At 44.6% G+C, this 26642-nt stretch overlaps 1 protein-coding gene across 7 annotated transcripts in view; it reads left to right on the forward strand.

The window, feature by feature from the left end:
* The window catches only part of LOC143286749 (uncharacterized), a 276442-nt gene that overhangs the window by 230541 nt on the left and 19259 nt on the right, over positions 1-26642 (forward strand). For all 7 annotated transcript variants that reach the window (XM_076594492.1, XM_076594483.1, XM_076594502.1 and 4 more), the window contains 5 exons: positions 16027-16117; positions 22851-22940; positions 24013-24186; positions 25204-25323; positions 26060-26179. In XM_076594492.1, the coding sequence (XP_076450607.1) occupies positions 16027-16117; positions 22851-22940; positions 24013-24186; positions 25204-25323; positions 26060-26179 (595 nt within the window). The remainder of the gene's footprint in view (positions 1-16026; positions 16118-22850; positions 22941-24012; positions 24187-25203; positions 25324-26059; positions 26180-26642) is intronic.

Genomic DNA, 26642 nt, shown 5'->3' on the forward strand with positions numbered 1-26642 from the left:
ATAGCAATAATAACGATGGTGATGTTAGCTCAGCAAGAGGCAAACAGTGTTTTTATTTATATGCGACAACAAAAACCAGCGATAAGGAAAGTGCTTTAGTTGGCCTGATGATGAATCTCATCATGAGCTTCAGTCGGATGACATGCGAGTTGCGATAAACGGGAAGACGTAGTTATTTCGAGTACAGCAGTGTTTTCAGGAAACGAAAACTTCTTCTTAGTCTGGTGGTCCTTTCACCAGCATCAAAAAGCATTCAAGTCACAAGAATCACTTAAGCTGAAAAAATACAACCGATGGTTATCACTAGTTTTACATTGTTGCATCACGTTTTAGATGAGGAAACCGGCGAGACGAATATAGCATGGGTTTAGAAATGTGTAAGCTTTTGTAGGAAAATGTGGAACTGATGTGCGTGAACGCTTTTCCCTCAGCGTCACGGCGTTCTTGTTTCTCACAAACCTGTCGCCATTTCTTGCATCGCTACTACCCCATTTCCCTTCCCCTCCTGTCTCTACTTCACAACATTCCTCACCACTTCTCCCGACACACACACACACACACACACACACACTCTCTCTCTCTCTCTCTCTCTCTCTCCTTGTATTCCCCTCACTCTGTTTAGTCTCTTCCAAATCACAGGCGTATCAGAGGACTTTTTTATTTTCGACACTTCAGATTTCTCGCAGTCTCTAATAGCAAAGAGAAGTGCTTGGCTTGAAAGCCAGAACATGACGCGGTCTGTGAAGCGAACAGCAGCAGTGGTAAAGGACAGCCTGTCCAAAGGGCCTGGCGTCTGGACGTGGTGTCATGACTTCCCCGACATGGCCTGTCCTGTCCTGGCTTCCTGCTCCAACACTGCTGATTTACTGCCCCGACAAGGACTGAAGATCAGCGGTCAGGAGGGAGCACTAGGGTTCTGGTGGGTTTATGCTGCACGTGACTTGGTCTCTAGTATGTCGTTCCCGTTTCCTCCCTTCTTCCATGCTCCATCGATACGTTCTCTTAGCCATGGTCCTCTTTCGCCCCCCCCCCCTCCCCACGCCCCCCCCCCCCTCTCTCTCTCTGCTATTTAGACAGTATGTAGCTAGCCATGTCCAGTATCGTTTTACTTAGAAATATCTGGCACAACCCATGACACATACAAAGCCTAAAATCATTAATGTTCAAAGTTTATCATCATTGAATATTGAAAGAAACATTTGTTTTCCAGTCCTCCCATCCCATTTGATGATGTATTCAAGAACAGTGTTGTTTAGAATTGTTAAGTAATCAGCGCTTAAGCGATTCTTGTTTAGAATTGTTAAGTAATAAGTGCTTAAGTGATTCTTGTTTGTTTCCCATCAGTGTGCAAAGCACAGACAATAATGTTAAAAGGGTTGTGTCAAAATATCCAGACAGGAAGTGAAGGGGGCGGGTGCGTTGGTAACAAGGAAAAGATGACTCAGATGTGTGCAATCGTGTGTGTGCGAGCGAGTGTGTACGCCGCGCACGTGCGTGTGTGTGTGTGTGTGTGTGTGTGAGACAGAGAGACAGACAGACAGACAATGAGAAACAGAGAAAGTCTATTAGAGAGAGGGAGTATCTCATTGTTTCTGACTGTAGTGACTATCGTTTAAACATTACATTGTAATGGAATTTTCGATCGTCATGCGCACTGGATGTTTTTAACATTCCATTATTACTGAGCAGTGCCATTTTAAAATTTCATTACACAGTGGAAGACGAAGAAGCACGAGCTAGCTCGGAAAAAATGTATAAAATGACTCAGAGAGAGAGAGAGAGAGCTTCAGTTCTGAATAGCAATTTCATTGAACACAAACACATATTCCACTCTCTTAAAAAGAAGAAAAGGCTATGACGAGAATGACGAAATGGGCCAAAAGCGGCTCACAACGTAACGTTACCGTCAGGCTGTATAATAGCAGGCCGTTCAGTGCACCAAGGCAGCGGCATCAAAGAGGCTGGTTACCTGCAACTATGTTTCCATCAGAAAACGTCTTTTTCGTCGCACGAAACCACATGGGCACCCCTCCTCCTGTTTCTCCACTTCCTTCTGAAGAACCTTCTTTCACACCCCATTCTCCTTCTCCTCTCCATTGCATGCATTGTTTGGCTATGATACTACCCCGTTCGTTCCTTCCTTTCAAATCATGACACCCCCAACCTCCACCCCGCCCCCGATTCCATTAGTTTCATCCCTCCCTCCTCCCTTGTGGTGAATCTTGAACGTTTTCATCTGTGTCCCCATATGTAAGTGATATCGATTGTCTCTGAGACTCTCCTGGCAGGCCATCTCCTGATTAAAGGAGAGCAGAGAGTATGGTTAGAGGACTACTTTGTTACAGGAAGCTCGCGACTTCTGCTCTCTTCCTGCGTCTCTTTGGACTGTTCTTGTTGGTTGGTGGTGGTCGTGGCTGTTGCTTTTTTCTTATTTGCTTTGCCATTTGATCAGCTACTGTCTTGCCTTTTGGTCTGTGTGTTTTGTATATATTGCCGTCTGATCTTCTCTGCCTGCCATGCCTTGTTGGATTTGTATGCACCCGCCCACTATGAAAAGAGAAAAACCAGGACGTACATATTCAACTGCAGAGGGGACCAGAGAATATTTTCTCTCTCTCTCTCTCTCTCTCTCTCTCTCTCTCTCTCTCTCTCTCACCGTCTTGGTGGTCATCTGCACTATTGCTGTCTCTGTTTCTGTTCGTATATCTGCAGTATCTAGTTCTATCTTTAACTCTGATTTTCTGTCTCTTTGACTCCGATAAAATGTCAATGACAATGCCTGTAATAATGACCTACGAAAACAGTCGAAATAGCAGAAAGGAAGGGAGGAAATTCTTATTTGTAGAGCCACTGTATGTGCTTGAGCAAGGGAGAGAGATAGAGGAGTGATGGTTATCATTATTGTCACGCATTAAAAACTGTCTCAGCTACACAAGGTTTTTGTGGAGCTGGCGAGCAAGCTGGAATCACATTAATCAGCAGATCCTGGAAATAAACGCAACGATTATGCCATTCGTATTGCTTTGATGAGGGAGAATCGGTGATTGCTGTCATGATAGTTTTATACTGATATGTTCAATGGCTTTATGTTGATAAGGCCAAACACTTTCGATTTATGCATCAGAATTGCTGCTTCATCGTTCGATATAGAGTGAGTTCTGAGTGTCTTTTCCTTAGTATGTACAGTGTGGGACTTCGGATGTTGTAGACATGTTGATAGAAGGTGGTTGTGTTGTACGTAATTTTTGTTTCTGTTATTATTTGGTTATTTATGTAACATTAAAGATTTGAGAAGATATTGCTGGTACATGTGGATTTAGTGCAAGCTTTTAGTGTCTGTCATTTCGTTCTATAATAATTGAAGGCGGAATAGAATACAGGTAAGATACTGTGCGCTATGAAACCGTGTTCAATAAAATACTTGAAGTGCTTTAAGAAAGGAAGAACTAACCAGACCCACACTGTTCGTTCTGGACAGGGTGGGAACGTTAGACTACTGTACAGGTCTTACTGATTACATTGCAGGTCATTTACGATTAGGGAGCTTCATTCATGCTATAGAATCATGGTCAGACTTCTTCAGCCTGAAAATATCGGGATTTATACCCCAATTTATCAGTGCAGATGATTAGCAAAAGAATTATTCGAAGAAAAAAAAACTTTCCCGCTGATTGTGCAGCGGCTAATGATTATTTTCACATGGCAAAGAGATTCCATCCTCCCTCACCCCCTTTCCAGTTACAGCACTTTTTTTTCGCGTCATTCCAGAGACCCCCCATATGAAGAGGAAATCAGAGAGGAAATGAATAGTGCAAAGAAACGCAGGGAAGGAAGATGATATTGGTCTCTTTTGGCCATTAAGCCGATGAAGCTGGGGGAAGTCGCAGACACATCCCACAGAGCGCAATCTTGGAATCCATCACGCCTCTGGCTTTTTCAGGGCACAGCAGGCAGGGGTGAGTTTGGGGAAGATGGAGAAGTGGTGAAAACAGTGGCATGATACTGTGAAAGCTTAGACGGTACAGAACAGATGGTGAAATAGGCTACGAAAGTATAACACGAAGTAAGGAATTGTAGGTGTCAAAGATAGGTGGTATTGAAGTGACATAGTCGGAATCGATAGACAGCGAGAATGGTTCGTCCATTTCCAGGGACATGTTGCTGACTGGCAGAGTGACGAGAAATGAGCACACAGAAGCCGGGGGCCTTTGAGGGGTGTGGGGGGTGATGGCGGTCAGACGGCCTGGGGGCATCCCCGAGGTCACGTAGAGCCTGGAGACCTCCAGGTCTGGCAGTGGGGGGAACGGGGAACCCATCGATCAGCGATACGCATGGCTGTCGACTGTTTACCTTTCCCCTGCCCGCTCCCCTCGGCCCAGCCGTCGTCTATCTCTCTTGCCCCCGTCCCCCGCACTGAGGAGGGGAGGGGGATAAGTGGATGAAATGGAGTGGTTACAAATGGAATAAGCAGCGCAGCTTTTACTGAGGGAGAGCCGCTTGGACAGGATAAATATTAGCTTGTGTTCTCTCTTGTGGAGGGAATTAGGGGACCCGTGTGGGCCGAGAGTGCCGGCGATTTATTGGTTATGGCCCAGACTTTTCTGACATCACTTGTGTGATTTGAACTTGGAAAGAAAAAACGTTTGAAAAGGGGCCTCTTGGGGATGGGGAGGTGGTCTAGTGGTGGCTTGGTCCTATCCTTGCCCGTCATCCCTCCATCTTGTTTATTTTGCGCTTCATTCTCTTCATTCGTTTAACTGCAAAAAACAAAATGAAATTGGAATGTTTGAAACTTGAAGCCGAATTATTTCTTGTCTTTCAAGGCCTGTTTAGAAAGGAAGTGCATGCCAGTAATGCTACAGACCCAGTGTTTTCATTTCAAGCAGATTTCTAGATGTATTACAGAAAATGCTTTTTGTCCATGGCAGTTTGGAGAGGGTGAAGACAGGAGAGAGGGATTGTAGTCCCGGGTTGTAGCGTGTGATTTGAACTTGGAGATTAAGGTAGGTGGGGAGGATAGGAGAACAAGCATAAGTTGTTTATAATATATATGTATATATATGTGTGTGTGTGTGTGTGTGTGTGTGTGTGTATACACATGTGTATGTGTGTGTGTGTGTAAATATAAGAGAGAGAGAGAGAGAGGTGGGAGGGGGAGAAAAAGAAGAAGAAGCTTGTGACAGGAAAGAGATCTGAACAGACTTTATTGAAAAAAAAGTACATTCTGAGGGAAGCTAAGTACGGGTTTGGGTGAATGAACACACACACACACACACACGCGCGCACACACACACACACACACACACACATATTTGTTGCTACAGGCCAGGATCATATTAACGGGCAGGGGAGAGACAAAGAGAATGGGAGGATGGGAACGGCGGAAGAGTGGAGGAAGTGGGTAAGGTTTCTGCAGAGAACAAAGGTTACTAACAGTGTCGATAAATCAAAGTACTATTTTTGCTTTTATGCTCGGGAAAGAAAAAAAAACACAACAAAAACATGGATGGTGATGGTGATGGCAATGTGAGGAGATGATAATTCTCTCTCCAGACAACGAGAAGCAAATTCATCTGCTGGCAGAAGATTTACATTGCTCCTGGGATTCATCCAGCAAAGAATAGCAGCATTGCGTCACAGGTCAGTAATTATTCCTCGACTGTTGCAGCTGGACGATAATGATTGCAGTAGTGAGGATGGTGATGTTTGCTAAACAACAGGCATACAGTGTTTTTATTTTTGGCAACTGTAGCCGACAACAGGGAAAATTAGAGTGTTTCACAATAGGCCTGATTATATCATCTCATTAGCAGTAATAACCAGATGGTGTGTATATAATGATAAAAATAACATCGCCTATGGTTGTTTTGTTGTTGTTTGGTTGTTGTTGTTTTTTGTTGTTGTTTTTTGTTGTTGTTGTTTTGTTGTTGTTGTTGTTTTTAGCTATTCATTGATTTTGTCAGATTCACTTAAAAGAAAGACAAAGAAGATAAGGAAGTTAAAGATTCATATTTAAGAAAGAAAGATGAAGATGAAATAGCAGTAGAAGACATGTGTATTACGAATTCAGTCGCGTTTCAAGTAAGAATTCCTTTGAATCTGGTTGTTACATCAGGAGCAGGATATCGCCAGCATTAAAACGGAATACAGCCACAAACGGTACTGAGGCTGATTCATTGCAACAGATGCTTGCCCGTGTTTTTGTATCATTACATCGCTCTTGAAATCAGACACCAGGTGAGGCGAATACAGTTGCGGTTCAGAAACGTGGAATTGATGGCGGGCGTGAATGCGTCTGGAAAATTTGGGAGTTAGTTGTGTGTGTGTGTGTGTGTGTGTGTGTCCGTGTCTGTGTGTGTGTGTGTGTGTGTGTGTGTGTGAACGTTTTTCCATCAGCGTCATGACATTCCTTTACCACATGAACCTGTCATCACTTTATGCATCACTATCCCTCTGTGTACCCCTCATCTCTTATACAACTTCCATTCGGTCTCTTCCATGTTGTAAGACAACTGATGATTTTTTTTTTTTTTTTTTTTTTTTTTAGCTCTAATTTTTTTGTTCTCACCCTTCAGTGGCGAGGACTTCTCAGAGGAGAACAAAGTACTTGGCTTGAAAGCCAGAACATGACATGATCATCGAAGCGAACAGCAGCAGTGGTAAAGGACAGCCTGTCCAAAGGGCCTGGTGTCTGGACGTGGTGTCATGACTTCCCCGACATGGCCTGGCCTGTCCTCCTGGCTTCCTGCTCCAACACTGCTGATTTACTGCCTCGACAAGAACTAGACATCGGGGGTGGGCTGGGAGGGGGCCGGGGGCTGGGGGAGGGTCTCTAGTATGTCGTTTCTGTTCCTGTTTCCCCACTCTTCCCTTCTCCATTAAAATGCTCTCAATCCCGTTGCCCTTTTTCGTCTTCTCTCTTTCTCTGTCTGTCTGTCTCTCTTTCCAGTGTTCCCTTATCATTATGAGGTATAAGAAAACTGTATGATTTCCGAACAATCAAAAATGACTAATGAAAACCGAGATGGTGAAGGGAATGGGTGTTTTTTTTTTTGTTTGTTTTTGTTTTTTTACTGGGATCAAATCTTGTGCACGCTCGCGCGTGTGTGTACGCGTGTATATGTGTCTGTGTGTGCGTGAGAGAGAGAGAGAGAGAGAGAGAAATTGTTAGAGTCCATACGCATCATTGTTTCTGATGGTAGTAATTATATCGTTTAAACATAAAATTACACAGAAACTTTCGATGTCCGTGCATGCTGGCTGTTTCTCCCCCCGAGTCATTACCATGCATTGCCATTCTGAAATTGCATCACATAGTCCTAAACGAGCAAAGCACATGGCGCCACTGGGAAAATGTAAAATAGCTCCCACCAACAGGAATTAACTTGGGTGGCTGTTTTGCTCTCTCTCTCTCTCTCTCTCTCTCTCTCTCTCTCGTCCATCTCTCTCTAACCCCCCCCCCCCCCTTGTCTCTCTCTAGTCTGTGTGTTTGTGTGTGTGTGTGTGTGTGTGTGTACACGTGCGTGCCTTTACGCGTGTTGTACATCAAGCGCAGGACAACAAAACCGTTGAACAAACATACTCTTCTGGAAAGCGACTTCGACGAGAATGACGAAATGGGCCAAAAGCGGCTCACCACGTAACGTTACCGTCAGGCTGCACATAGCGGGCCCTTCAGTGCACCAAGGCAGCGGCATCAAAGAGACTGGTTACCTGCATCTATGTTTCCGTCAGATTTGCCTTCTTGTTCGCCGCGCGAAACCCCATCAGCAGTCCTCCTCTCCTGAACCTTCTCACGCGCCTCCTCCCCCGCCCCCCTCCTCATCTACCCTTCCAGCCTCCCTCTCCATTGCATGCATTGTTTAGCTATGATATCACCCGCTTCGTTCCTTCGGGCATCTTTACAGCCGTTTCAAATCATGACCGCCGCCATCCTTTCTTCCTTTTCTTTTCTTTTTTCCGTTTTTCTTCACCCCATCCCTTCTTTCTTCCCATGTTCCTTGTGGTGAACCTTGAATGTTTTCATCATTCCCTCCACATGTTGTTGCTGCTTTAAGTCTCTCCCGGCACGCTATCTCCTGATTAAAAGGAGACCTGAGAGTCGTTGGTTGGAGGACTACTTTGTTACAGGAAGCATGTCTCTCTCTCTCTCTCTCTCTCTCTCTCTCTCTCTCACGCTCTCTGTGTTCCTCTGTTGGTGGTAGTGCGGGTTGTCCCTTCTGATTTGCATGGGATGTGTTGCTGTCTGAACAGTATTTGTCTCGCTCAGGGTTGTGTGTTTTGGGCGGTGTTGCAGTCTGATCTGTTTGTATCGTGCTTTGCTGTTGGAGTTGAATGACCTGCATGCACCCTCTCGACCTGGAGTAGGCTCTCAAGGCCTGACCAGTGCGCTGGGTTTATGCGAAGGGCGAGCACCTGCTCCGTTTTCCTGTAAAGCAGATGTGGTGTAGCGTATATGGATCACTCCGCATGCTTTGACACCTCCTTGGAAGTGAAATTCTCAAGAAATAGTGTATATAGGACATGCAGAATCCAACAGCAAAGAAGACGAGATAGTATTATGATTATTAGCTGTCTCCCTCTCTGCCTGATGGTCTCTGTATGTCTGTCTCCCTAATAACCGATCAGTCAGAAGTATAATTATATTCGTGTTCTTTTATAGTAAAGCATTCTTTAGTGATCCCCACTGTCACGACATGGGCCAATAGCTTGCCTCGTGTGGGTGTGGGATGGGTGTGAATCTCTTCATCTCGGTATTATTTTAAGATATAATTCGTTCGATCGTTCTTTCTCGCAATGTGACTTTCTCTCTCTTTGTCTCTCTGTCTGTCTGTCTGTGTTTCTATCTCTCACTCACTATCTCTCCTTATTCGTCTACACTCTCTCTGTCTTATTCCCCCCCTCCCCCAACCCCCGTCTTTCTGTCTGCTCAACCTCCCTGCCTCCCTTCCTTCCCTCTATTCTCTTCTCTCATACTCCGCATCCCCTGCCCCCTGCCCCCTGTCCCTGCTCCTCGCACCTAGCACACACGTTCCAAGGCGTTACGCACGGCTGTCGATCATGCGATGGTTGTTCGGCTCTGTTGGGATTTTTTCCCTGCTGCCGGCTGATAAACATTGAACAGATGCTGTTGGTCATGTTTCGTTCCCTTCTCTCCCCCACCCCTCCTAACGCCCTCCACAACCCCACCCCCATCCTTCCCACTCCGCTCAGCCGGAATTTAATCATGGGTGCTGTTTGTTTTGACTTTAAAGGGGAGGTATTAAGCTGGATGAAGCGCGGATCTGTGCTGCTACTGTCATGGCATGGTGGTGTTGCATGGGGCAGGAAATTCGGTGATTTCTTTGATGTGGCCCGGGTAAAGAGAAGCGAGATGGTCTTCCGAGTTATGTCAGCCGTTCTGTTGTCTTCTTCCTTTCTTTTCCTATGGCTGTTGGGGTGTGGAACTCTTTTTACAGGGGGTGGAATGGTAGAGTAGGTGAGGGTGGGAGGAGGAGCTACAAGGTCTCAGAGTTCTTCATGTGATCAGGTCGTGTGTGTTTTTTTTGTGTTTTTTTGTTGTTGTTGTTGTTGTTGTTGTTTTTTTCACTCTTTAAACTTGTGCAAAGTGCATGAAAAGCAGAGAACATTAGAATTGCCTTTAAAAAAACCTTCCTAATCCTCCCTCTGCCAAACCGGCGTCAAACGGATGACAGTTAAACTTTTCATAACCCATGTGCCTATTTGTTAATTGTTAATTGATTTCGATTTTTTTAATTTTAAAAAAGACAATGTACAATGGTTTGCAGAGCTCTGGTTATCCGCCACAGTGTATGCTACGAATAAAATGATTCTTTCGCTGATTTCCGTGATCAAGGACAGAAAAAAACCAAGAGAGAAGACTGGTATTACGTGAATTACAGTTCAGAGTTACAAGACAGCAGGAAAGCACACTGATGTTAACCCCGTATTGATGGCGCTCCATCATCCAGACAAACAAGGGTGTGGACAGCTTACGTTGCGATCATCAGAGAGCACATGAAGGGCTACGATTTCTGCGATCATCTCGTGCCAGACTCCCAGGAGAAAACTCATTCTGTGCAGTGAGGGTGGCACCAGATACGGTCGTTGAATTCTCACTGAGATGTTGGGCGTGCTGGTCACTGGCAATTCTATGTTTGTTTTCTGGCGACACTCTTATCAGCCAGCCTCCAGCTCCCTTCATGGAGCCTGTTGGAGTGGAAATGAAGGTGAGGAATATCCTGTGTGTTACCCATGGCACAGTCGTGGAGCGGCGCCCTTGTTTGGAGTCATCCTCATTTCATTACACGGGAAAATCAATTCACAATTCCTGTACAAGACAGGTTCATTGTGTTCACTTATGATGAAAAGTAGACGGAAGTTTTGGAGACAATGATGGCCACTTGTAAAAGACAACTTGAGAGGTTGGAGGGGGGGGGGGGGGTAATAGAAAAGATAGAAAAAAAAACTGTCTTTACCAGGTTCTGTCTGATAGTCTTTGATCATATTGTGACTGTCTGATCACCAATAGCCGTTTAATCTTGATAAAGTGCTTGTGTTACTAAGGCCAAAGGAAGAGATGTAGGTGAAATTGATGATGAATGTCAGCATTTATTTCATTCTCGTTCCTCATAAAAAAAAAAGGCAGGTCTGATGATCCCACAGAAGTAATTTCAGCATTATCCGACAGCTGTCAGTTCGACACTTTGATGAAGGCATAACGTTAATTTAATTAAGTGAAAGTGACAACAACAGGCAAACAAAACAGTCATGCATTTTCACCGTGAGAAAACCCATGACAGTCGTGATAATTCGATGAAATATGCTTTGTTTACAATGTGTTGTGTAATTTACATGTTTCAATCACGCCATCGCTATGCTTCATGTTGCTGCTCACACGCGCATTCTATTTCATTGGCATTTTTGTTTGAAATAAACCTTTCACTGAAATCGAACTGACGCAACACAAATCATTATTTCATGATGGCCTTCTGGTACTAAATGTCAGATTTGATTTGTTTTCTGTTATTTGATTGTGATTGTATTTTCATTTTATGAGGAAAGTGGGATTACTGGAATGTCTCTGTCTGGCCTTTCCCCCACCCTTGGTCAGCAGGTGTCTGCGGTGTGGGCATTCTTTTTTTTTTTTCACGCGGCATGACGCATGCCTGTTGTTATTTATTCCTTCGGGCTCCTGTGGTGATCCGGGGCAGCGGCTTTATTGTGGTCTTCCTGTCTTCCTACCCCTCTGTTTCTTTTCGCGTCCCTTCTCGTCCTTCCTTTCGTCTCTTCTTTTCTGGTCTTTTTCTTTCGTTGTCCCTGTGACTCCACGATCGCATCACGTGACTTTGGACTTCAGAACTCAACAACAAGGGAAGGGGGGGGGAGGGAGGTAGACAAACCGACTCAGTTTCGCTCTTCTCACCTTTTTTCATCAATCATGTCTGTGTTGTCGATTGTTGTTGGGATGATGTGTGTGCGTCAGTTGTGTGGATGATGAAGGACGGGGAGGGGTGTGTGATTGTTGTGCTCCGGCCGTGACGTCGTGTTCCCCCTGTCTGTCTCCCCTGGCATGTATATGGGGGGGGGGGGGGGGGAGCGTGTGGAGGGAGACGGGGTTCTGACTGTGATGCATCGTCAAGATTGTTGTCTGTAGATGTGCAGTCCTGCCCCACGAGTCGCCGATCTGGCGCCAACTTCTTGCCGGGATCAACGAGTTGTTTGGCCTTTCGGGAATCAGTCTTTAAATGTTCTTCCCCCCCCCCTCACCCCCCCTCTTTCTAAGCAAGGAGGTCACTTATATCCCCTTCCCACTCGGATCCCCATCTTTGTTCATTTTTTTCCTGCTTCTCAAACCTTCACGACTGCCTGTAAATACACATAAATTATTTTTGGGTGTGTGTTTGTGTGTGTGTGTGTTTGAGTGTGTGTGTGTGGGTGTGCGCGTACGTGCGTGCGTGTGTGTGTGTGTGTGTGTGTTTGTGTGTGTGTGAGTGTGCATGATTGCGGGTATATTGATCGATCCATGCAACAAGTGGACAGCTGAAAGTTGAGTGGTATTGTAAACGACATGAGAACAGATTGTTCGAAATCGCCAGAACGTCTGTGGAATACATTTCCATATGTCGCCAAGTTTTGTCAGAGGACTGAGTGATTATCTTATTGATGACGGTGATCGGTGGCGATGATTATGACGACGATGCTGTTATGTTGATGATGATAATCAAGAAATGCATTTCTCGCCAGTTTTATTTCAATGATTAAGGTGATGGTGGTGATGATGGATGGCGACGATAATGACGATGGTGGTCATGGTTACGACAAGGGCCAAATACCGGTGACGAATCACCAGCCCATGTATGCGACCAGACTGTGAATCAATGTCAAGGTCTCGCTGGACTTGCCCCTGGTCCTTGATGGAGGTTGATGGTGCGGTATATAGAAGGCGGTCATCTGCATTCGGAGATTAATCTTGTAGGCGAAACCCTGCCCGCCATGTCATTAACATAGAGTAGCAAGGAACAAGAGCAGTGCCAGCAACGTGCCCTGGGGAACACCGGAGATGACCAGGGAGTCTGCTTTCCTACTTTTACTGCCTGGACCGTTCCGCTGCTAACTGACGGCCGGCCTGGTGGACACAGACCAGAGCCGGTTGGGGGGGAGGGAGAAGAGATGGTATTGGTGGAGGGACGTTGCCAGATTGAGGGCGGAGAGAGAGAGAGAGAGAGAGAGAGAGAGCACATAGGGTACTGTTTAGCCCCTGTTTTGGCCTCTCAAGAAGACGCATGCATGTGAACACATTGCAATCGGCGCATAAAACGCACACCAACGTATGCACGCACGCATGAACACACACGCACACATTTCACACACGCAACACACACACACACACACACACACACACACACACACACACACACACACACACACCATACCACACGACCACCACGCTTACACACACTCCGTTCCCGCATAGGAAAAAAAACACCCAAAAACAAACAAACAAAAAACACATGGGCTGATAATCCTCTTCGGTGTGTCAGATAATCATAACGGCTTGTAATTTCATTCATTCAAACCCTGCCACTTCACACAATCCCACCTCCCTTCCACGTCCCCAACCACAGCGGCTGGTCCCTCTGTGTGTCCGACTGTGACCATCAGAACAGCAGAGGAGGCAACAGCTTTCCCGTGTTTCTGGGCTAGAATTTGATTTTAGTGGAGAGGTCTTGCCCAAGTTACATCCCCACTCTCTCGGCCAAAAAGGTTTTAGGACAGTCGGCGTTGGTATTGTCCCGAAAGGCCGACTTACCCCAAAGGCTGCAGCACTAAGAGACAGTGCAATCTTGCCTCCTGGTTTGAGTTACATTCCTTCACAAAAGACCAAGCTATAAATCAGTTCTCATTGCAGTGGAAAAATCCTTTGATCATACAGCTCTCACTTTGCTGTTGGCCCTTGATCATGCAGCTCTCACTTTGCTTTAGGGCCAACTGTAAGCTTATTCAAATCTCTGATCTGAGCAGCGAGGTTAGGTCGATGGCTGTTTCCTCTGCACTGGCATCAAGCGATGATTTCATCAGGATCTGTCAGTGTTTGTGTCCTCTGTCACTTCCATGCTTGTCCATGCAGCCTGGGTATGTGTGGGTGGGTGGGTGGGAGTTGGTTGGGGGCATCTGCTGCAGGCAAACACACAGACAGGCTGGCAAGCAGGCAGTGAGTGAATGGATGGAGGAGGGTTAATTTCACACTCTGTAAGGCACCACATGGGAAAAAGCCTTTTTTCCAGTGTCTCTGCGCTTGGCTGGTTCTTTGGGGGGGGCCTAGGCTTGACTGCACTGAGTGATGTTCAGCTGATGGAAATGCGTTTGTTGTTGTTGTTTTTTGTTTTTTTGTTTTTTGTTGTTTGTGTGTGTGTGTGTGTGTGTTTCGATGTTGTTGTTTTTTTGCGGAGGGGAGTTGCTTTCTGTGTCTGTGTGCTGTTCTCTGTCTGTCCGTCCTACCAATGCCTCCCTGTCTCTGTGTGTGTGTCTCTCTCTCCCTCTCCCTGGTCAGAACTATGTAATTATATTTTAACTTCTGGTTTTGTTTTTAGAGGGATTGTTTGGTGGTTCCTTTTCCTCGGGTATATGTGTTTCGTTTAAGTTTTCCCTTTTCTTAGTTTTCTTAGGATAAGACTTCGATTATTACAAGTTGATAACTGTTTTCTTTCTTTGTCTTTTCTGATTAGAGAAAGGTATATATTTGGCTTTGATTTTTCTATTGAATTTTCACTCGAAATCTTTCTCATCTTCCAGGTTAATTTCTTCAAGCTGATTTGAAAACAAAATTATTTTATTTTCTCCTTTGTTTTCCCTTCTCCTTCTCCTCCTATTCCTTTTTGTTTTCTATGTTTGTCGTTGTTTTTTCTGAGGGCAGGGTAAAAAGAAGCTTGTAGCTAATCCTTTTACCCTCAATAAAGCATTCTCTCTCTCTCTCTCTCTCTCTCTCTCTCTCTCTCTGCTTTTATTTGTCTCTGTTTCTCTATTTTCCCATTCTTTCTCTTTCTTATTTATCCCCCCTTCTCCTTTCCGTGTCTTGGTTTTAGACCCATCTCGAAATCCTGCATTTCTATGTATTGTGTTCTAGGTGTTTTGAAAATCAGTTATTGAATTATAAATGCGTTAAGTCAATTAAAGAGTTATAAACGTATTTGTATAATATTATTATTTTGGGTTAAAAAGGTAATTTCACCTCTCCGGGTGTATTTGTGTGTCTGTATGTATCTGTCACTCCCCCATCTCTCTCTCTCTCTCTCTCTTTCGCTCTCTCTAAACAGATTCGTTAACGCTGTGTGTGTGTGTGTGTGTGTGTGTGTGTGTGCAGGCATATGTGTGTGTGTGTGTGCGTATTCGCGCGCGCGCGTCCTTATGTCATTGAATGTAAAAGATAAATAAATCGGCGTCCGCCTTCCCTCAACTGCATTTCTCTGCGCTTCTTCTCATATATCACGCACGTACACACACAGCCAGCAACCCAGACAGTCTCGCTGCGCCCTCCCTCTCTCTCCTCTTCTCCTCTCCTCTCCCATCATTATTGTCCTCGGCCTGATGGGGGGTTATTGTTGTCATAATAACTGCTGCCTACAGCCCAGCCACAAGGCACAGGGCCATATCACATTACGAAGGCTGAAAACATCACTGTTGATCCCGTTGAACCTGAAAGGAAAACATTCTGGCAGAGGAAAATGGCGGGCACGAGAGCAGTTATCTTCGTGCACGTGAACCACGAACGTGCCTTGGGCGTTGACCATTCCGTCAGGAGAAAAAACAACACATTATCCCCCGCTTAACACAGAAAATAATCATATGTTAATGAACAAAATGATTTTTTTTTAAACAAACAAAAAACCACACAACACTCAGACATGCACCAAAACCGAAAACTGTAAAGAACAAACAAAAACAAAACAAACAACAACAACAAAAAACCGGAGCAACTAACAAATATAATTCAGCTGTTCAATTATGAAGTCCATAAAAAGAAAACAGAACGACAAATATTCAAGACTTTCTGGGGAGAAAAAAAAAGGTAAGTGGACCAGCAAGCTTAAGAAAATATGAAAAGAAGTAAGACAATGAAAAGAAGAGACGACAGAAAGAAAATAAGGAAAAAATCTAGAAACAAAAGGAGTGACAGGGGGAAAAAAAAGAAGAAAAAATATCTAGCACATAATTTCCAGAAGTCTAAATAGTTGTTTATAACTAAAAGAGCGCCCCCACTCCACCCGTCCCCGGCATGCCCACGAAGAGAGTGGGGGTATCGAATGGGTACCTAACTTCGATTTGGGGAGGTTGAAACCACGGAAGGAGAGGGTTGGTCCCCGGCTCCCTATACCGAACCCAAGATACAGTAGATATTAAAATCACTGCCTTGGTGGCCGTAAAAGGCTATGGGACCTTAACCCTTTGACGTTTTACCATGTTCCTGACATATAAGCGGAGAATCATGACAGGGTGAAACAGAGGGTGTGTTGGTGCGTGTTTCAGGATGGAGGACATGGTGCGTGACATGCTGCAGTACAAGACCAAGATTGACCAGCTGAAGCAAGAGAAAGCCAACCTGGCCGTCACGTACGAGGTGAGTGTGTTTGCCTGTTGGTTCTGATGCATCTCTTCCATGGTGGTGTTTGCTGCCTGTTGGTGATGTTGTGTCTGTGTGTGTCCCTCCCATCACCCTGGATACTATACTGTGTGGTTTCTTTCTGTCTGATCGTTCTGTATGACGATCCCCATCGTCTGTCCCCCCCCTTTCCTTCCTTCCCCCTTCTCCTCAATCCACTTAGCGATATTTTCTTATCCTTCATTCACTCCCTCCCCTCCCCCCCCCTCTCTCTCTCTCTTTTTGTGCGCCTGTCTGCCTAAACAAAAAGTAACAAAAATGGAAACATAGTTCAGAATTATTTACTGATGTAATAAGTGTGTGCTTAGTGTCTCGTAAAGGCAGAGAAAAAAGTGCAACAGAAAAAAATAAAGAAGAAGAGTGAGTCTGTCTGTGTCTGTTTTGTTTTTTTTTGTTTTGTTTTTTTATTTTGTTTTCCTTCTTCGCATCCTCTCCTCTCACTACCCTCACCCCTTTTGTCCCACTTTCTCCTTCGGCCTGGAGCCAGCAATATGGGGCGTCACGTGACTGATTGAAAACGGGGGTACCTTCTGTTACCTCCACCCCACTCTTACAATCCTTCCCCGTAACCACCCACCTCCACCACCACTAACTCCACCCCCCGACCCCCATCCCCATCCCTATTTCAGTTATTGGGGCGAAAAGATTCTCTCTCTCTCTCTCTCTCTCTCTCTCTCTCTCTCTCTCTCTCTCTCTCTCTCTCTTAATCCCACTTTTTTCATTGATTTTTCTTCCCTTTCCTATCCCCCTTTCCCCCTCCTTTCCGCTAGCTGAATATGATGCCACTTTTGGACTACTGGAATCCCATTCATTAACTACAGGAGCGTCCCCACTCTGTATTTGAACGGGATAATGACAGGGCCATGACAAAATCGCCATCATTTTGGATGGCCGTCGTAGACCTTTTTTGGACCTTTTTTTTCCCTGTCTGAGATGATGATGATGATGATAATGAGGAGGAGAGAGAGAGAAAGGGGGGTGGGGGTAGGAGAGGTGTATGATATGCGAAAGAAATATCATGTCTTGTTAGGTTCAGCTAGGCTCTGTTTGATTAGGAGCATCTTAAAAATAGGTCAATGAGAAATTAAAATTTTCAGCTTTTTGCTTTCTTCTTATTTTTCTTCTTCTTTTTTATTTTTATTTTACATATATATTTTTTATATCATTATTCGTTTTCAGTTATCTTCATGAGATTTCAGGTTGTGTTGCCTCTCCAAAACCTCACGTGAATACCCAGGCTCATTTTCTCGCACAGTGACGCGCACACTGGGTAGCCAGATGGTTTAAAAATCATTCCACGTTTCCCAGGCATGTGCGTGCATGGTTTTGTTTCTTTTGTGTTATTTCTCATCAGCGAAACCCGCATTGGACGAGTATCAGAACTGAGATTACGTGGTGAAGAAAATCAACACCGCAAACAGAGAGCCACGAATAGTATGCCTTTACCAGATTTAAGAGACTGCATGTAATAAGAAAACCAACATTTTGGACAGAGACGGACGTGTTATTTCTTCACGCCTTTGCACACCACCCCCGTACGAATACGGCCGTGTGCAGTTATTCGGTGCATGTGGCATCTGACGAGATTGGGTGGCCATTGAACCGTACACAGCAAAAGATATTTCCTGCTGATCTCTCTGAAGATTCGTGCGTGCACGAACCGTGCGTTGGATCAGAGTCTGACTTGTCTGTCTGTCTGTCTGTCTGCCTGCCTGCCTGCTTCTCTGGGTGTGTGTCTGTATATCTTTCTGCCTCTCCCCTGTAGCTTTGCTCCTCCTTCCTACCTCCCTCCCCATCTTTCTCTAACATCTCTTCCGTCTTTCTTCAACCCCCCCCCCTCCCCTCCGCACCCCCCTCTCCCTTTCTTTCCAACGGCAACGGAAGGAGAACAGATAACGAGGAGAAAGGGGGAAGAATATGTGCCTCTGTACTTACGGGCATTTATTTTTTTTTTTTGTTATTCGTGGAAGCCGATGGGAGAAAATGATGCAGAAAACAAAAGACGAGGGGAGGAGGAGAGGGGAACTGGGGATGGGGTGGTGGTGGTAAAATCCAGTTTTGCAGAACTAATGTTGAGATTAATGGAGGACTTTTCCAAGTGATTGGACTGTGCGTGCTTTGGCCTGCCTCCATTTCATCACCGGTCGCCTCACTGGACGCCCCCCCAACCCCCCAACACCCTCCTCCTCCTGTGGTATGGGTACCCTCCCTCCCTGTCCTCCACTTCTGGTCCTCCTCGTCCCCCCCCCCTCCTCCCTCTCACCCTCCTTGCAGACTGGTTAGGAATGTGGAGGAGGGGTGTGAAGGTGAAGCGTGTGTGGGGAATGTACCCCTACCCACCTCCCGGGGGAAAGGAAACGGAAATGGAGTGAGGGGTTTAATATCCAGCCAGATTTATCATTTTTATGTACATTGTTTTGCTTTAATTAAAAGTTCTTTTTTTCGTGCATATGGATGCGTGTATGTATGTATGTTTGTGTGTGTGTGTGTGTGTGAGAGAGAGAGAGAGAGAGAGAGAGAGAGAGAGATTGTTTTGCTTCAGGGAAGACTTAGGAGATAAAGGGAGAATTCCATTGTTATTCATGGTCCGCTGGGCTTTTTATAGATGGTGATGCAGATAGCAGTATGGGCCAGCATCACCACTCCCTGTGTGTGTGTGTGTGTGTGTGTGTGTGTGTGTGTGTGTTGATGTCGTGAATGAGACAGACAGAGAAACGGAAAGAGACAGGGGGAACAGGCACCTCACAAACAAGCACATCACATCACATCACAACGGGCACCTCGTGAAAGAGGGATAATGAAATTTAGAGCAAGACTCATAAATGGCGCGCAAACAGTTCTGGGCCTTGTGCCGTAAAGAAGACCGTCATGATCGCCAGGAAAACAAGGCGGACTGATGATGCCGTGCTGGCTGCAGACGTGTTCTGTCTTCGCCCCCCCCCCCCCCCTACCCCGACCCCCGTCAACATTTTTCTGAGCTCCCGGCAGCTGATGAGTAATAAAAAGGTTAATAAAAGCGCAAAACGACAGACACAAATACTGTACTAGTGTTTGTCGTTATCGCGGGCAGGACACGGGAGGGAGAGGAGGGGGCTAGGGGGCTGTTGGAAGAGAGGCTAGGATTCAAGTGTGTTGCTGGAGGCTATGTTTTGGTATGTTGGATGATGTAACAGTTTGGTCATGCAGTTATTATGGCATGCGTATAGGTGTGTGTGTGTGTTGGGGTGGGGGGGGGGGGGGGATACACAATGATCCATATGTGCAAGCATGCGCGTATTGTTGATCACAGAAGTGCACGATTGAGCACATGTACATGAGTACGCATTTTTTTAATGCACACATTTACAGACAGAGCAGAATATACATCCACATGCATACACAGACATGTGTGTGCCAACGCGCGCGCGTACACACACACACACACACACACACACACATATATATATATATATATATGTGTGTGTGTGTGTGTGTGTGTGTGTGTATGCAAACAAACACCCCCTGCAGTGATATTCATGGCTTCCTTTCGCAATATTTCATTTCATGCTTTCAGGCACAGCAGGGATGCCAACACAAATAAAACCTCCTCGGGGCTTCCCTATAGTTTTTGAAATGTATGAGTGTGTTTGTGTGTGTCGTGCGTACGTGTGTGTGTGTGTGTGTGTCTGCGTGTAGGTATGTGTGTGTGTGTGTGCGTGCATATAATACGTGTGTGTGTGTGTGTGTGTGTGTGTGTGTGTGCATGCTTTCAACAACGGAAGGACTGAATAATTCATATCAAAATGTGGCAGTCTGTGCAAGTTTGTGTGGCAAGTTTGCGTCGGTGTGGAGTGTACTAAAAATGTTTGAACAATTGCTGTATTACACGGCTACTTGGCTTGTCTGGTTAAAAACAAACAAACAAACAAACAACTGTTGATTTGATGTGACCAAGGTATGATAATTGAAATGATGAAATACTTCATTTAGTGTTGGCCCAACTCGTTTTGATGTTGTATATATAATAAAAGAATTATCAGATACTTGACCAAGACGTTTTTAGATTTGTAAATTAATATGTTTAAAAGTGTTGGAAAAGTTTTTAAGGTCTTCTTCTTTTATCTCCCAATTCTGTTAGTATTTCAAAGAGATTGATAATCTTAAGAAAATCTCTGTAAAAAAACTTCATCAGGCTGCACTCACTCTCATGTATCAAAAAAATTGTGTAAGATCTTGTCAGCTTCACAGACGCACGTTTATCTTTTTCTTTTCTTTTTTTTTTCTTTTTCTTTTTCTTCGTCTTTTTTGTGCCTTATTGACGGCAAAGATTCTGCCTGATGTGAACTGCTGTCTGAGAGACCAGTGCGGAGAGGTTCATGAAGAATCGATTGGGGAGGTTAGTGTGGGGGGGTGGGGGGGGGGGGGTTGTGCTCTGAACACATAACTCTCTTTCAGAAACTTTTTGCTTTTCCTTCATTTCGCTTGGCCTCCTCCCTCCTCGGCCATTGTGCGACTGTCAGACAAGATAGGGGAAAAATCATTTTCCGTTATTTGTTCCTCTTCCCATGATGGCCCATGCTTCATTTCCTCTGGCCTCCATTGTGAAATGGTCTTTCCATCACTTCCCCCCCGGCCGCCCCCATTCTGCGATTTGGATTAGACCTTTACGTGGGGGCCCCGAAATGGGTTGCATGCACAGAAATCATTTCAAGGTTTTAAGGGGCGTTGGGGGGAGGGCGGAGGGGTGGGGGTCTGGAGTCGGAGAAGGGAGGTCGGTGGATGGGAGAGGGTGGAGGGGATCGTGTACAATGAGTATGTAAGAAAGTGTGTGTGTATATGTGTGTGTGCGTGTTTGGTGTGTGTGTGAAAGAGAGTGTGTGTGTGCGTGCGTGTGTGTGTGTGCGTGCGTTTGTGTGTGTGTGTGTGTGTGTGTGTGTGTTCTGTGCTCTGTGTGTGGCATGGGTTTCTAGCAGGCCATGGGATCAGGAATTGAAACGGAGCTTAGCAGGGAAGGCTCCGGTACAGCGTGACAGACATGGTGTGGACAGGGATCACGGGAACAGAGAGAGGCAGAGTCTGGAAAGACATCTCGTGTGGCATGCTCCAGGAAAAGACTTAAAAATACCCCCCCCCCCCCCTCTTTCCCCCAACCACCTCCTGCCCCCCACCCCACCCCACCCTACCCTCACCCCCATCTCTGCAACCATCCTCTCGTGTTGAAAAAGATTTTACTCTTTTACTCTGCAAGGAAAATTAGCCCCGGGGAAGCACGAATGGAGAACATGTTTGAATTTGTTGCTGTGTTTTTTCCTCCCCCCCATAATCCGGGCAGGATGTGGTGAAAGAGCTAATTGAAAGATGGCTGTAGTGACAGCGGTTGAAGGGGGAAATGTGTGCATGCCGTTCCGTGTTGGTTTCGGTTTTTTTTGGGGGGGTGGTGGTGGAGGAAGGGGAGGATGGGAGGGGGGGGGGGTCCTTATGTGTGACACTGTTGACGCCTGCACTGTGTGTCTGTTGGAGGATGCCGCTCACTCAGGTTGCTCTCATTACCTGCTTTGAGGAGCTGTGAAAAGAGCTGTTTTTCTGATGCTGGGGAAAGGAAGCTAGTCTCTTCTTTTCCCACACCCATTTCTTTTTTCTTTTTTTTTTTTTTTGTTTCCTTTTTCTTCTTCCTCCTCTGTTTCCGTTTCTCCTACACTTTCCCTTTTTTATTTCTTGTTGTGGCAAGTTTGGTATCACCACCAAAAAATGGAATCCCGTGTTGTTTGAATGGTGTTCATCTTGTTGTTGGCTGTAATTATGATGGGTGTATGAGATGATGAGGGTGGAAAGTAGGTGGTCGATTCTTTTTGTTATTCCGGTTTTGTGTTTCTGTTTGTTTTTGTCTGTGGTTGGCTGGTTTGGGGTATTTGCTCGCTGTCTCTGTCTCTCCCTCTGTGTGTGTGTGTGTGTGTGTGTGTGTTGTGACTGGAGCATGTTTGGGGGCACATTCTGTGCTTGCAGATAGATTGACTACCAGTTGAGGATAGGGTAAAAAAAAAAAAAAAAAAAAAATCAACCAGCCAAGAAGCAACAACAGTACCAAGAAGCCCAGACAAACAAACCAACCCAACAGGATATTAATCATAGAATGACAGCATGGGGTAACAGACTGTGTGACAGCATGGCTAGTTATTTTTGTTAGACATCTTAAAACCTCCTCTGCCTGATGGCATGTCTTGGTTACATTGTGCATGAAAAAAAAAATCAGTTTGTTTACATATAATGTTTCTATATATGTAGGTCTCTCTATGTTTCTGTTTATCTGTGTGTCTGTTTCTCTCTTTCTCCTTTTCTTTGTCTCTTTGTCTCTCCCCCCCCCCCCCCCTCCTCTCTCTCTGTGAATGTGTGTGAAAGAAATAGTTTGCATACATGTATTATGATGCAATGTTGTATTTTTGTTGCTATTAAAAGTTGATGTGAAACGTAAGCAAGCACATGCATGCATATGCCTGCACGTGGCACACGGACACACACACACACACACACACACACACACACACACATGTGAGTGTGTGTGTGTGTGTGTGTGTGCATCACACTTGCAACTCACATACATGAAGTAAAAAATCTGATATATTTTTTTTAACCATCACAAAATGCAAAGCCTTTGAAAACAGTGATAATTTGCTGAAGATGAGCAATCAGTGAATCATGTTTGTTACATCTACAGAGCAACGTGCAGAAATGCCGGAATCACATCAGCACCCTGGAACGGGAGAACATGATGCTTCTGAACCAGGTCAAGAAAATGGAGTCACAGGTACTGTGTGATTTTTCATCTGTCTGGTGTGTGTACATATGTGTGTGTGTGTGTGTGTGTGTGTGTGTGTGTGTGTGTGTGTGTGTGTGTGCGTGTGTGTGTGTGTGTGTGTGTGTGTGTGTGTGTGTGTGTGTGTGTGTGCGTGTGTGTGTGTGTGTGTGTGTGTATGTGTGTGTGTGCGTGTGTGTGTGTGTGTGTGTGTGTGTGTGTGTGTGTGTGTGTGTGTGTGTGTGTGCGTGTGTGTGTTTACATGTTGATTCAAACAGGATTCTTTAAGAATTAAAAAAAAATAAAAAGAAAGATGGGGCAGACGGGGAAAGTTCTTATCTTGTATCAAGCTCATTGAAACATTTAAACCCCATTTTGTGTTTGACGTCTCCATTTCTCTCTCTATTTATATCTCTTTCCCTTTCCCTCTGTGTCTGTCTCTCTCTCTCTCAATATTCATTATATGATTTATATGTAATTTAGTATGTGTTTGTATTGATGTGATGTGTATCGATGTTACATACATAAATATTTATTATATGATTTATCTGTACTTTGTTTTCTGTGTATTGTCGAAACCTTGAACAAGTTGGAGACAAACGACTGAAAAAAAGGCAAATTTCCCTCTGTCACATGTACTTTTAAGCTAATAACAGTGTACAAAAGTGTCGCAAATCTCTTATTAGTTTATGTTGTTTCAGTTCTGTTTTGTTTTTGTTTTTTTGTGTGTTTTGTTGTTGTTTTCCCTTCGTGTTCCATTTAATCTATTTTGCGCCATTTTTTTTTCTGATTTGTACCTACTGTGTCACCAGAGTTTTTCAGCCATTAAACATTTCAGTGTTCAGTTCTCTCTCTCTCTCTCTCTCTCTCTCTCTCTCTGTTGCTCTTTGACTCTCTTTCTCAGTGCCAAACAGAAATCTTGTTTCAGAAAGACAACTTGATAATACAGTACGGTTTAAATGATCTCTAATTTGCAGTTCTAGCAATTTTAGAAATGGTTGACAAATCTTTTCAACCAACCAACCAAGCAGTCGAAGTATATTCCTTCAAGCCAAACATGTATTACCTTCCCTTATTGTCCCAGCTTCACGGCAAAGGGGACGACCGAGACAAGTCACGTCTGCTGCTGGAGCGGCTGAAGATGGTGGAGGGAGAGAACTCCTCCCTGGTGCTGGAGAATGAACAGCAGCGGCAGCAGTACGAGAAGTGTCTGGATCAGATCGCCAACCAGGTGGTGCAGGCCCTTCTGGCCCAAAAGGTGACCCATGTGTGGACTTGTATTCATATATTGATTGTGTAGTTATCTTTGTTGTTTATATGACCACACAGGGCCATATCCGGGCTGAATAGCTGTAAATATTGGTGTCTTGCAAGGAAGTATTTCCATTAACACAATCAGCATGATGGCAGTGCTTCCTATTTCTCTATGTCTTTCTTTTTTTTCATACCTTTTTTTTTTAAGTGATGTAGCAACAGCTGTCATCATCAGCATCCTCCACCTTCATCATCATTAAGGAAAGATGTCCCAGATTCTGTGGCCCTTCATGCTCTGCTCTCATTGTGATCTCAGTTTTGATCCCCCTCCACTTCTTTGCTCGGGGCGAGTCTTGTCAAGGTCTTCAGTGTAGGCAGGTTCATGGGAGAGTATTGTTGGAGGGATTGGTGGTGGTCTCCTCTTTAGGGGGGACGCTCACTTTGTCTGGTTCCACATCTAAACTGTTATTGTCATCAGTAGGCGCTAAGTAAGTGGTATCCAAAGTGAAGTAAATCAGAATTGGCATTACTGAACACCACCAAAGTGACTCAGCAGCAGTGCTGGGGTCTCCTCTGGTGTATGTATCAGTATCAGTAGCTCAGGGAGGCGTCACTGCGTTTGGTCAAATCCATATACGCTACACCACATCTGCCAAGCAGATGCCTGACCAGCAGCGTAACCCAACGTGCTTAGTCAGGTCTGGTGTATGACTTTTTGATAACCTACCATCAACAGTACCTTTGGACTGCTGACACTGTGACTGTGACAGACAAACCCATGTGTGACTCTGTGTTGGGAACTTGGAATAAGCAGCGTGGAAGTAATGCCACTGAAATAGAGCAGATAATGGGACAGCAAAAAAAAAAAAAAAAAGAAAAAAAAGTCAGCATCATGGTAACAATGACCAGCATGCACAGAGTTTGGTCTCTGACTGAAGACAGGTGCTACACAAGTATCAATACTAATGATATCAGTGGTGACAATGAACAGTGAGTAACCAGAATGTTGATGGTTGTGTAGACCTTGCGGGAGGAGTGTCTGAAGCTCCAGAACCGGGTGCATGACCTGGAGATGCAGAACCGACAGCTCAACATGATGTTCCAGCAGAGGGTTCGGTTCCCCTCCGATCCTGGCATGCAGGTAACCGCACGACACCCCCGCCGAGTTCTTTCTTTCTGTTTCCTTTTCTTTTTTCTCCCCCTGCTAATCAGGTTCTACTCCTTCAAAAGCACACAGTAATCCATACACAATATAGATGCTTAAATAACACAACATCATACTTGCTTATTCCTTTGAAATGAAAAACAAACAAGCAAGAAAGAAAAAAACAAAACAAAAACTCAATGCAATAACTCACAAAAAAAAAGGTATGAAGGTCAGAAACTGTACTGTTACAGCTTTTGTTTATTTATCTATTTCTGTATTTTATTCATCGTATATAAAAAGAAAGATGGCTTTTATTTGTTTAAAAAAAAATAGTTATGAAATGAATAATCCAAATGAGTCAAAATGAAAAGAATCTTTGCAACTTTGTGCAGAAAAGTGATGAATTTTGCTCATGTACATCTAATATAGATATTTGCTCTTTCCTTATTTTTGCAATGTTTTATTGTTTTTCTTTCTGTGTATTTTGAATCTAATATAAAATTATGTGTAAATAGGATTTTAATTACATTTGCTTAATTTTGTTTAAAATTAGTTATTTCAGGCAGATGTGTTATTATGCTGTTATCTGATACACAAACTATCTCAAAATTAATTATGCCTAACTTGCAACATCTTGTTCAAAGCTGCTCAGAACATGCCCATGCTCACGAGTAAACAAACTACTTTGCCCCCCCCCACCCCCCCACCCCCCCCCCTCCCTCCATTACAGCGAATGCCCTACACAGCGGGAACAACCTATGTGTATCATGAGGGTGGTGAAGGGGAGGCAACCAGTGCCCAGTTTCTGCAGGGCAGTGCGGTCTCCCTTCAGAGCATGTTCAGCGAAACGGTCAGTGACTGTGACTGCCCTTGACGTTGCTTGTCGGGGCTTGGTTTGATTCTCTGTATCTGGGCCTGGATGTGTGTGTGTTGTATTTGTGTGTGTGTGTGGGTGTTAGTGTGTTGTATTGAATGTGTGTATGTGCATGGAGGAGTATGTAAGGACAGAAAACAACATTTTACAAGTGTGTGTGTGCATGTGTTTAATATCAGCAACTGCCACTTCTGTATGTTGTCCATGGATTGTTTTCTCTGCCTGTTACATAGATTGTTGTGTGTGTGGGTGTGTGTATGCGTATGTGTGTGAGCATGCATTCTCACTTTCCATAAGTTGTCTACCAGGGCTGACTCTGTTTCTATGAATAGAATTGTTATCTTCTCCAAATATGAAGTAAGTAATTTCTTCCTATCATCTCTTACCTTTTTCAGTTTATTTCTTGTTCTTTTTATTGTTTTACTTTTTGCCATTTTTG

Source organism: Babylonia areolata, chromosome 1 (assembly GCF_041734735.1).
Source record: "Babylonia areolata isolate BAREFJ2019XMU chromosome 1, ASM4173473v1, whole genome shotgun sequence".
Classification (NCBI taxonomy): Eukaryota; Metazoa; Mollusca; class Gastropoda; order Neogastropoda; family Buccinidae; genus Babylonia; species Babylonia areolata.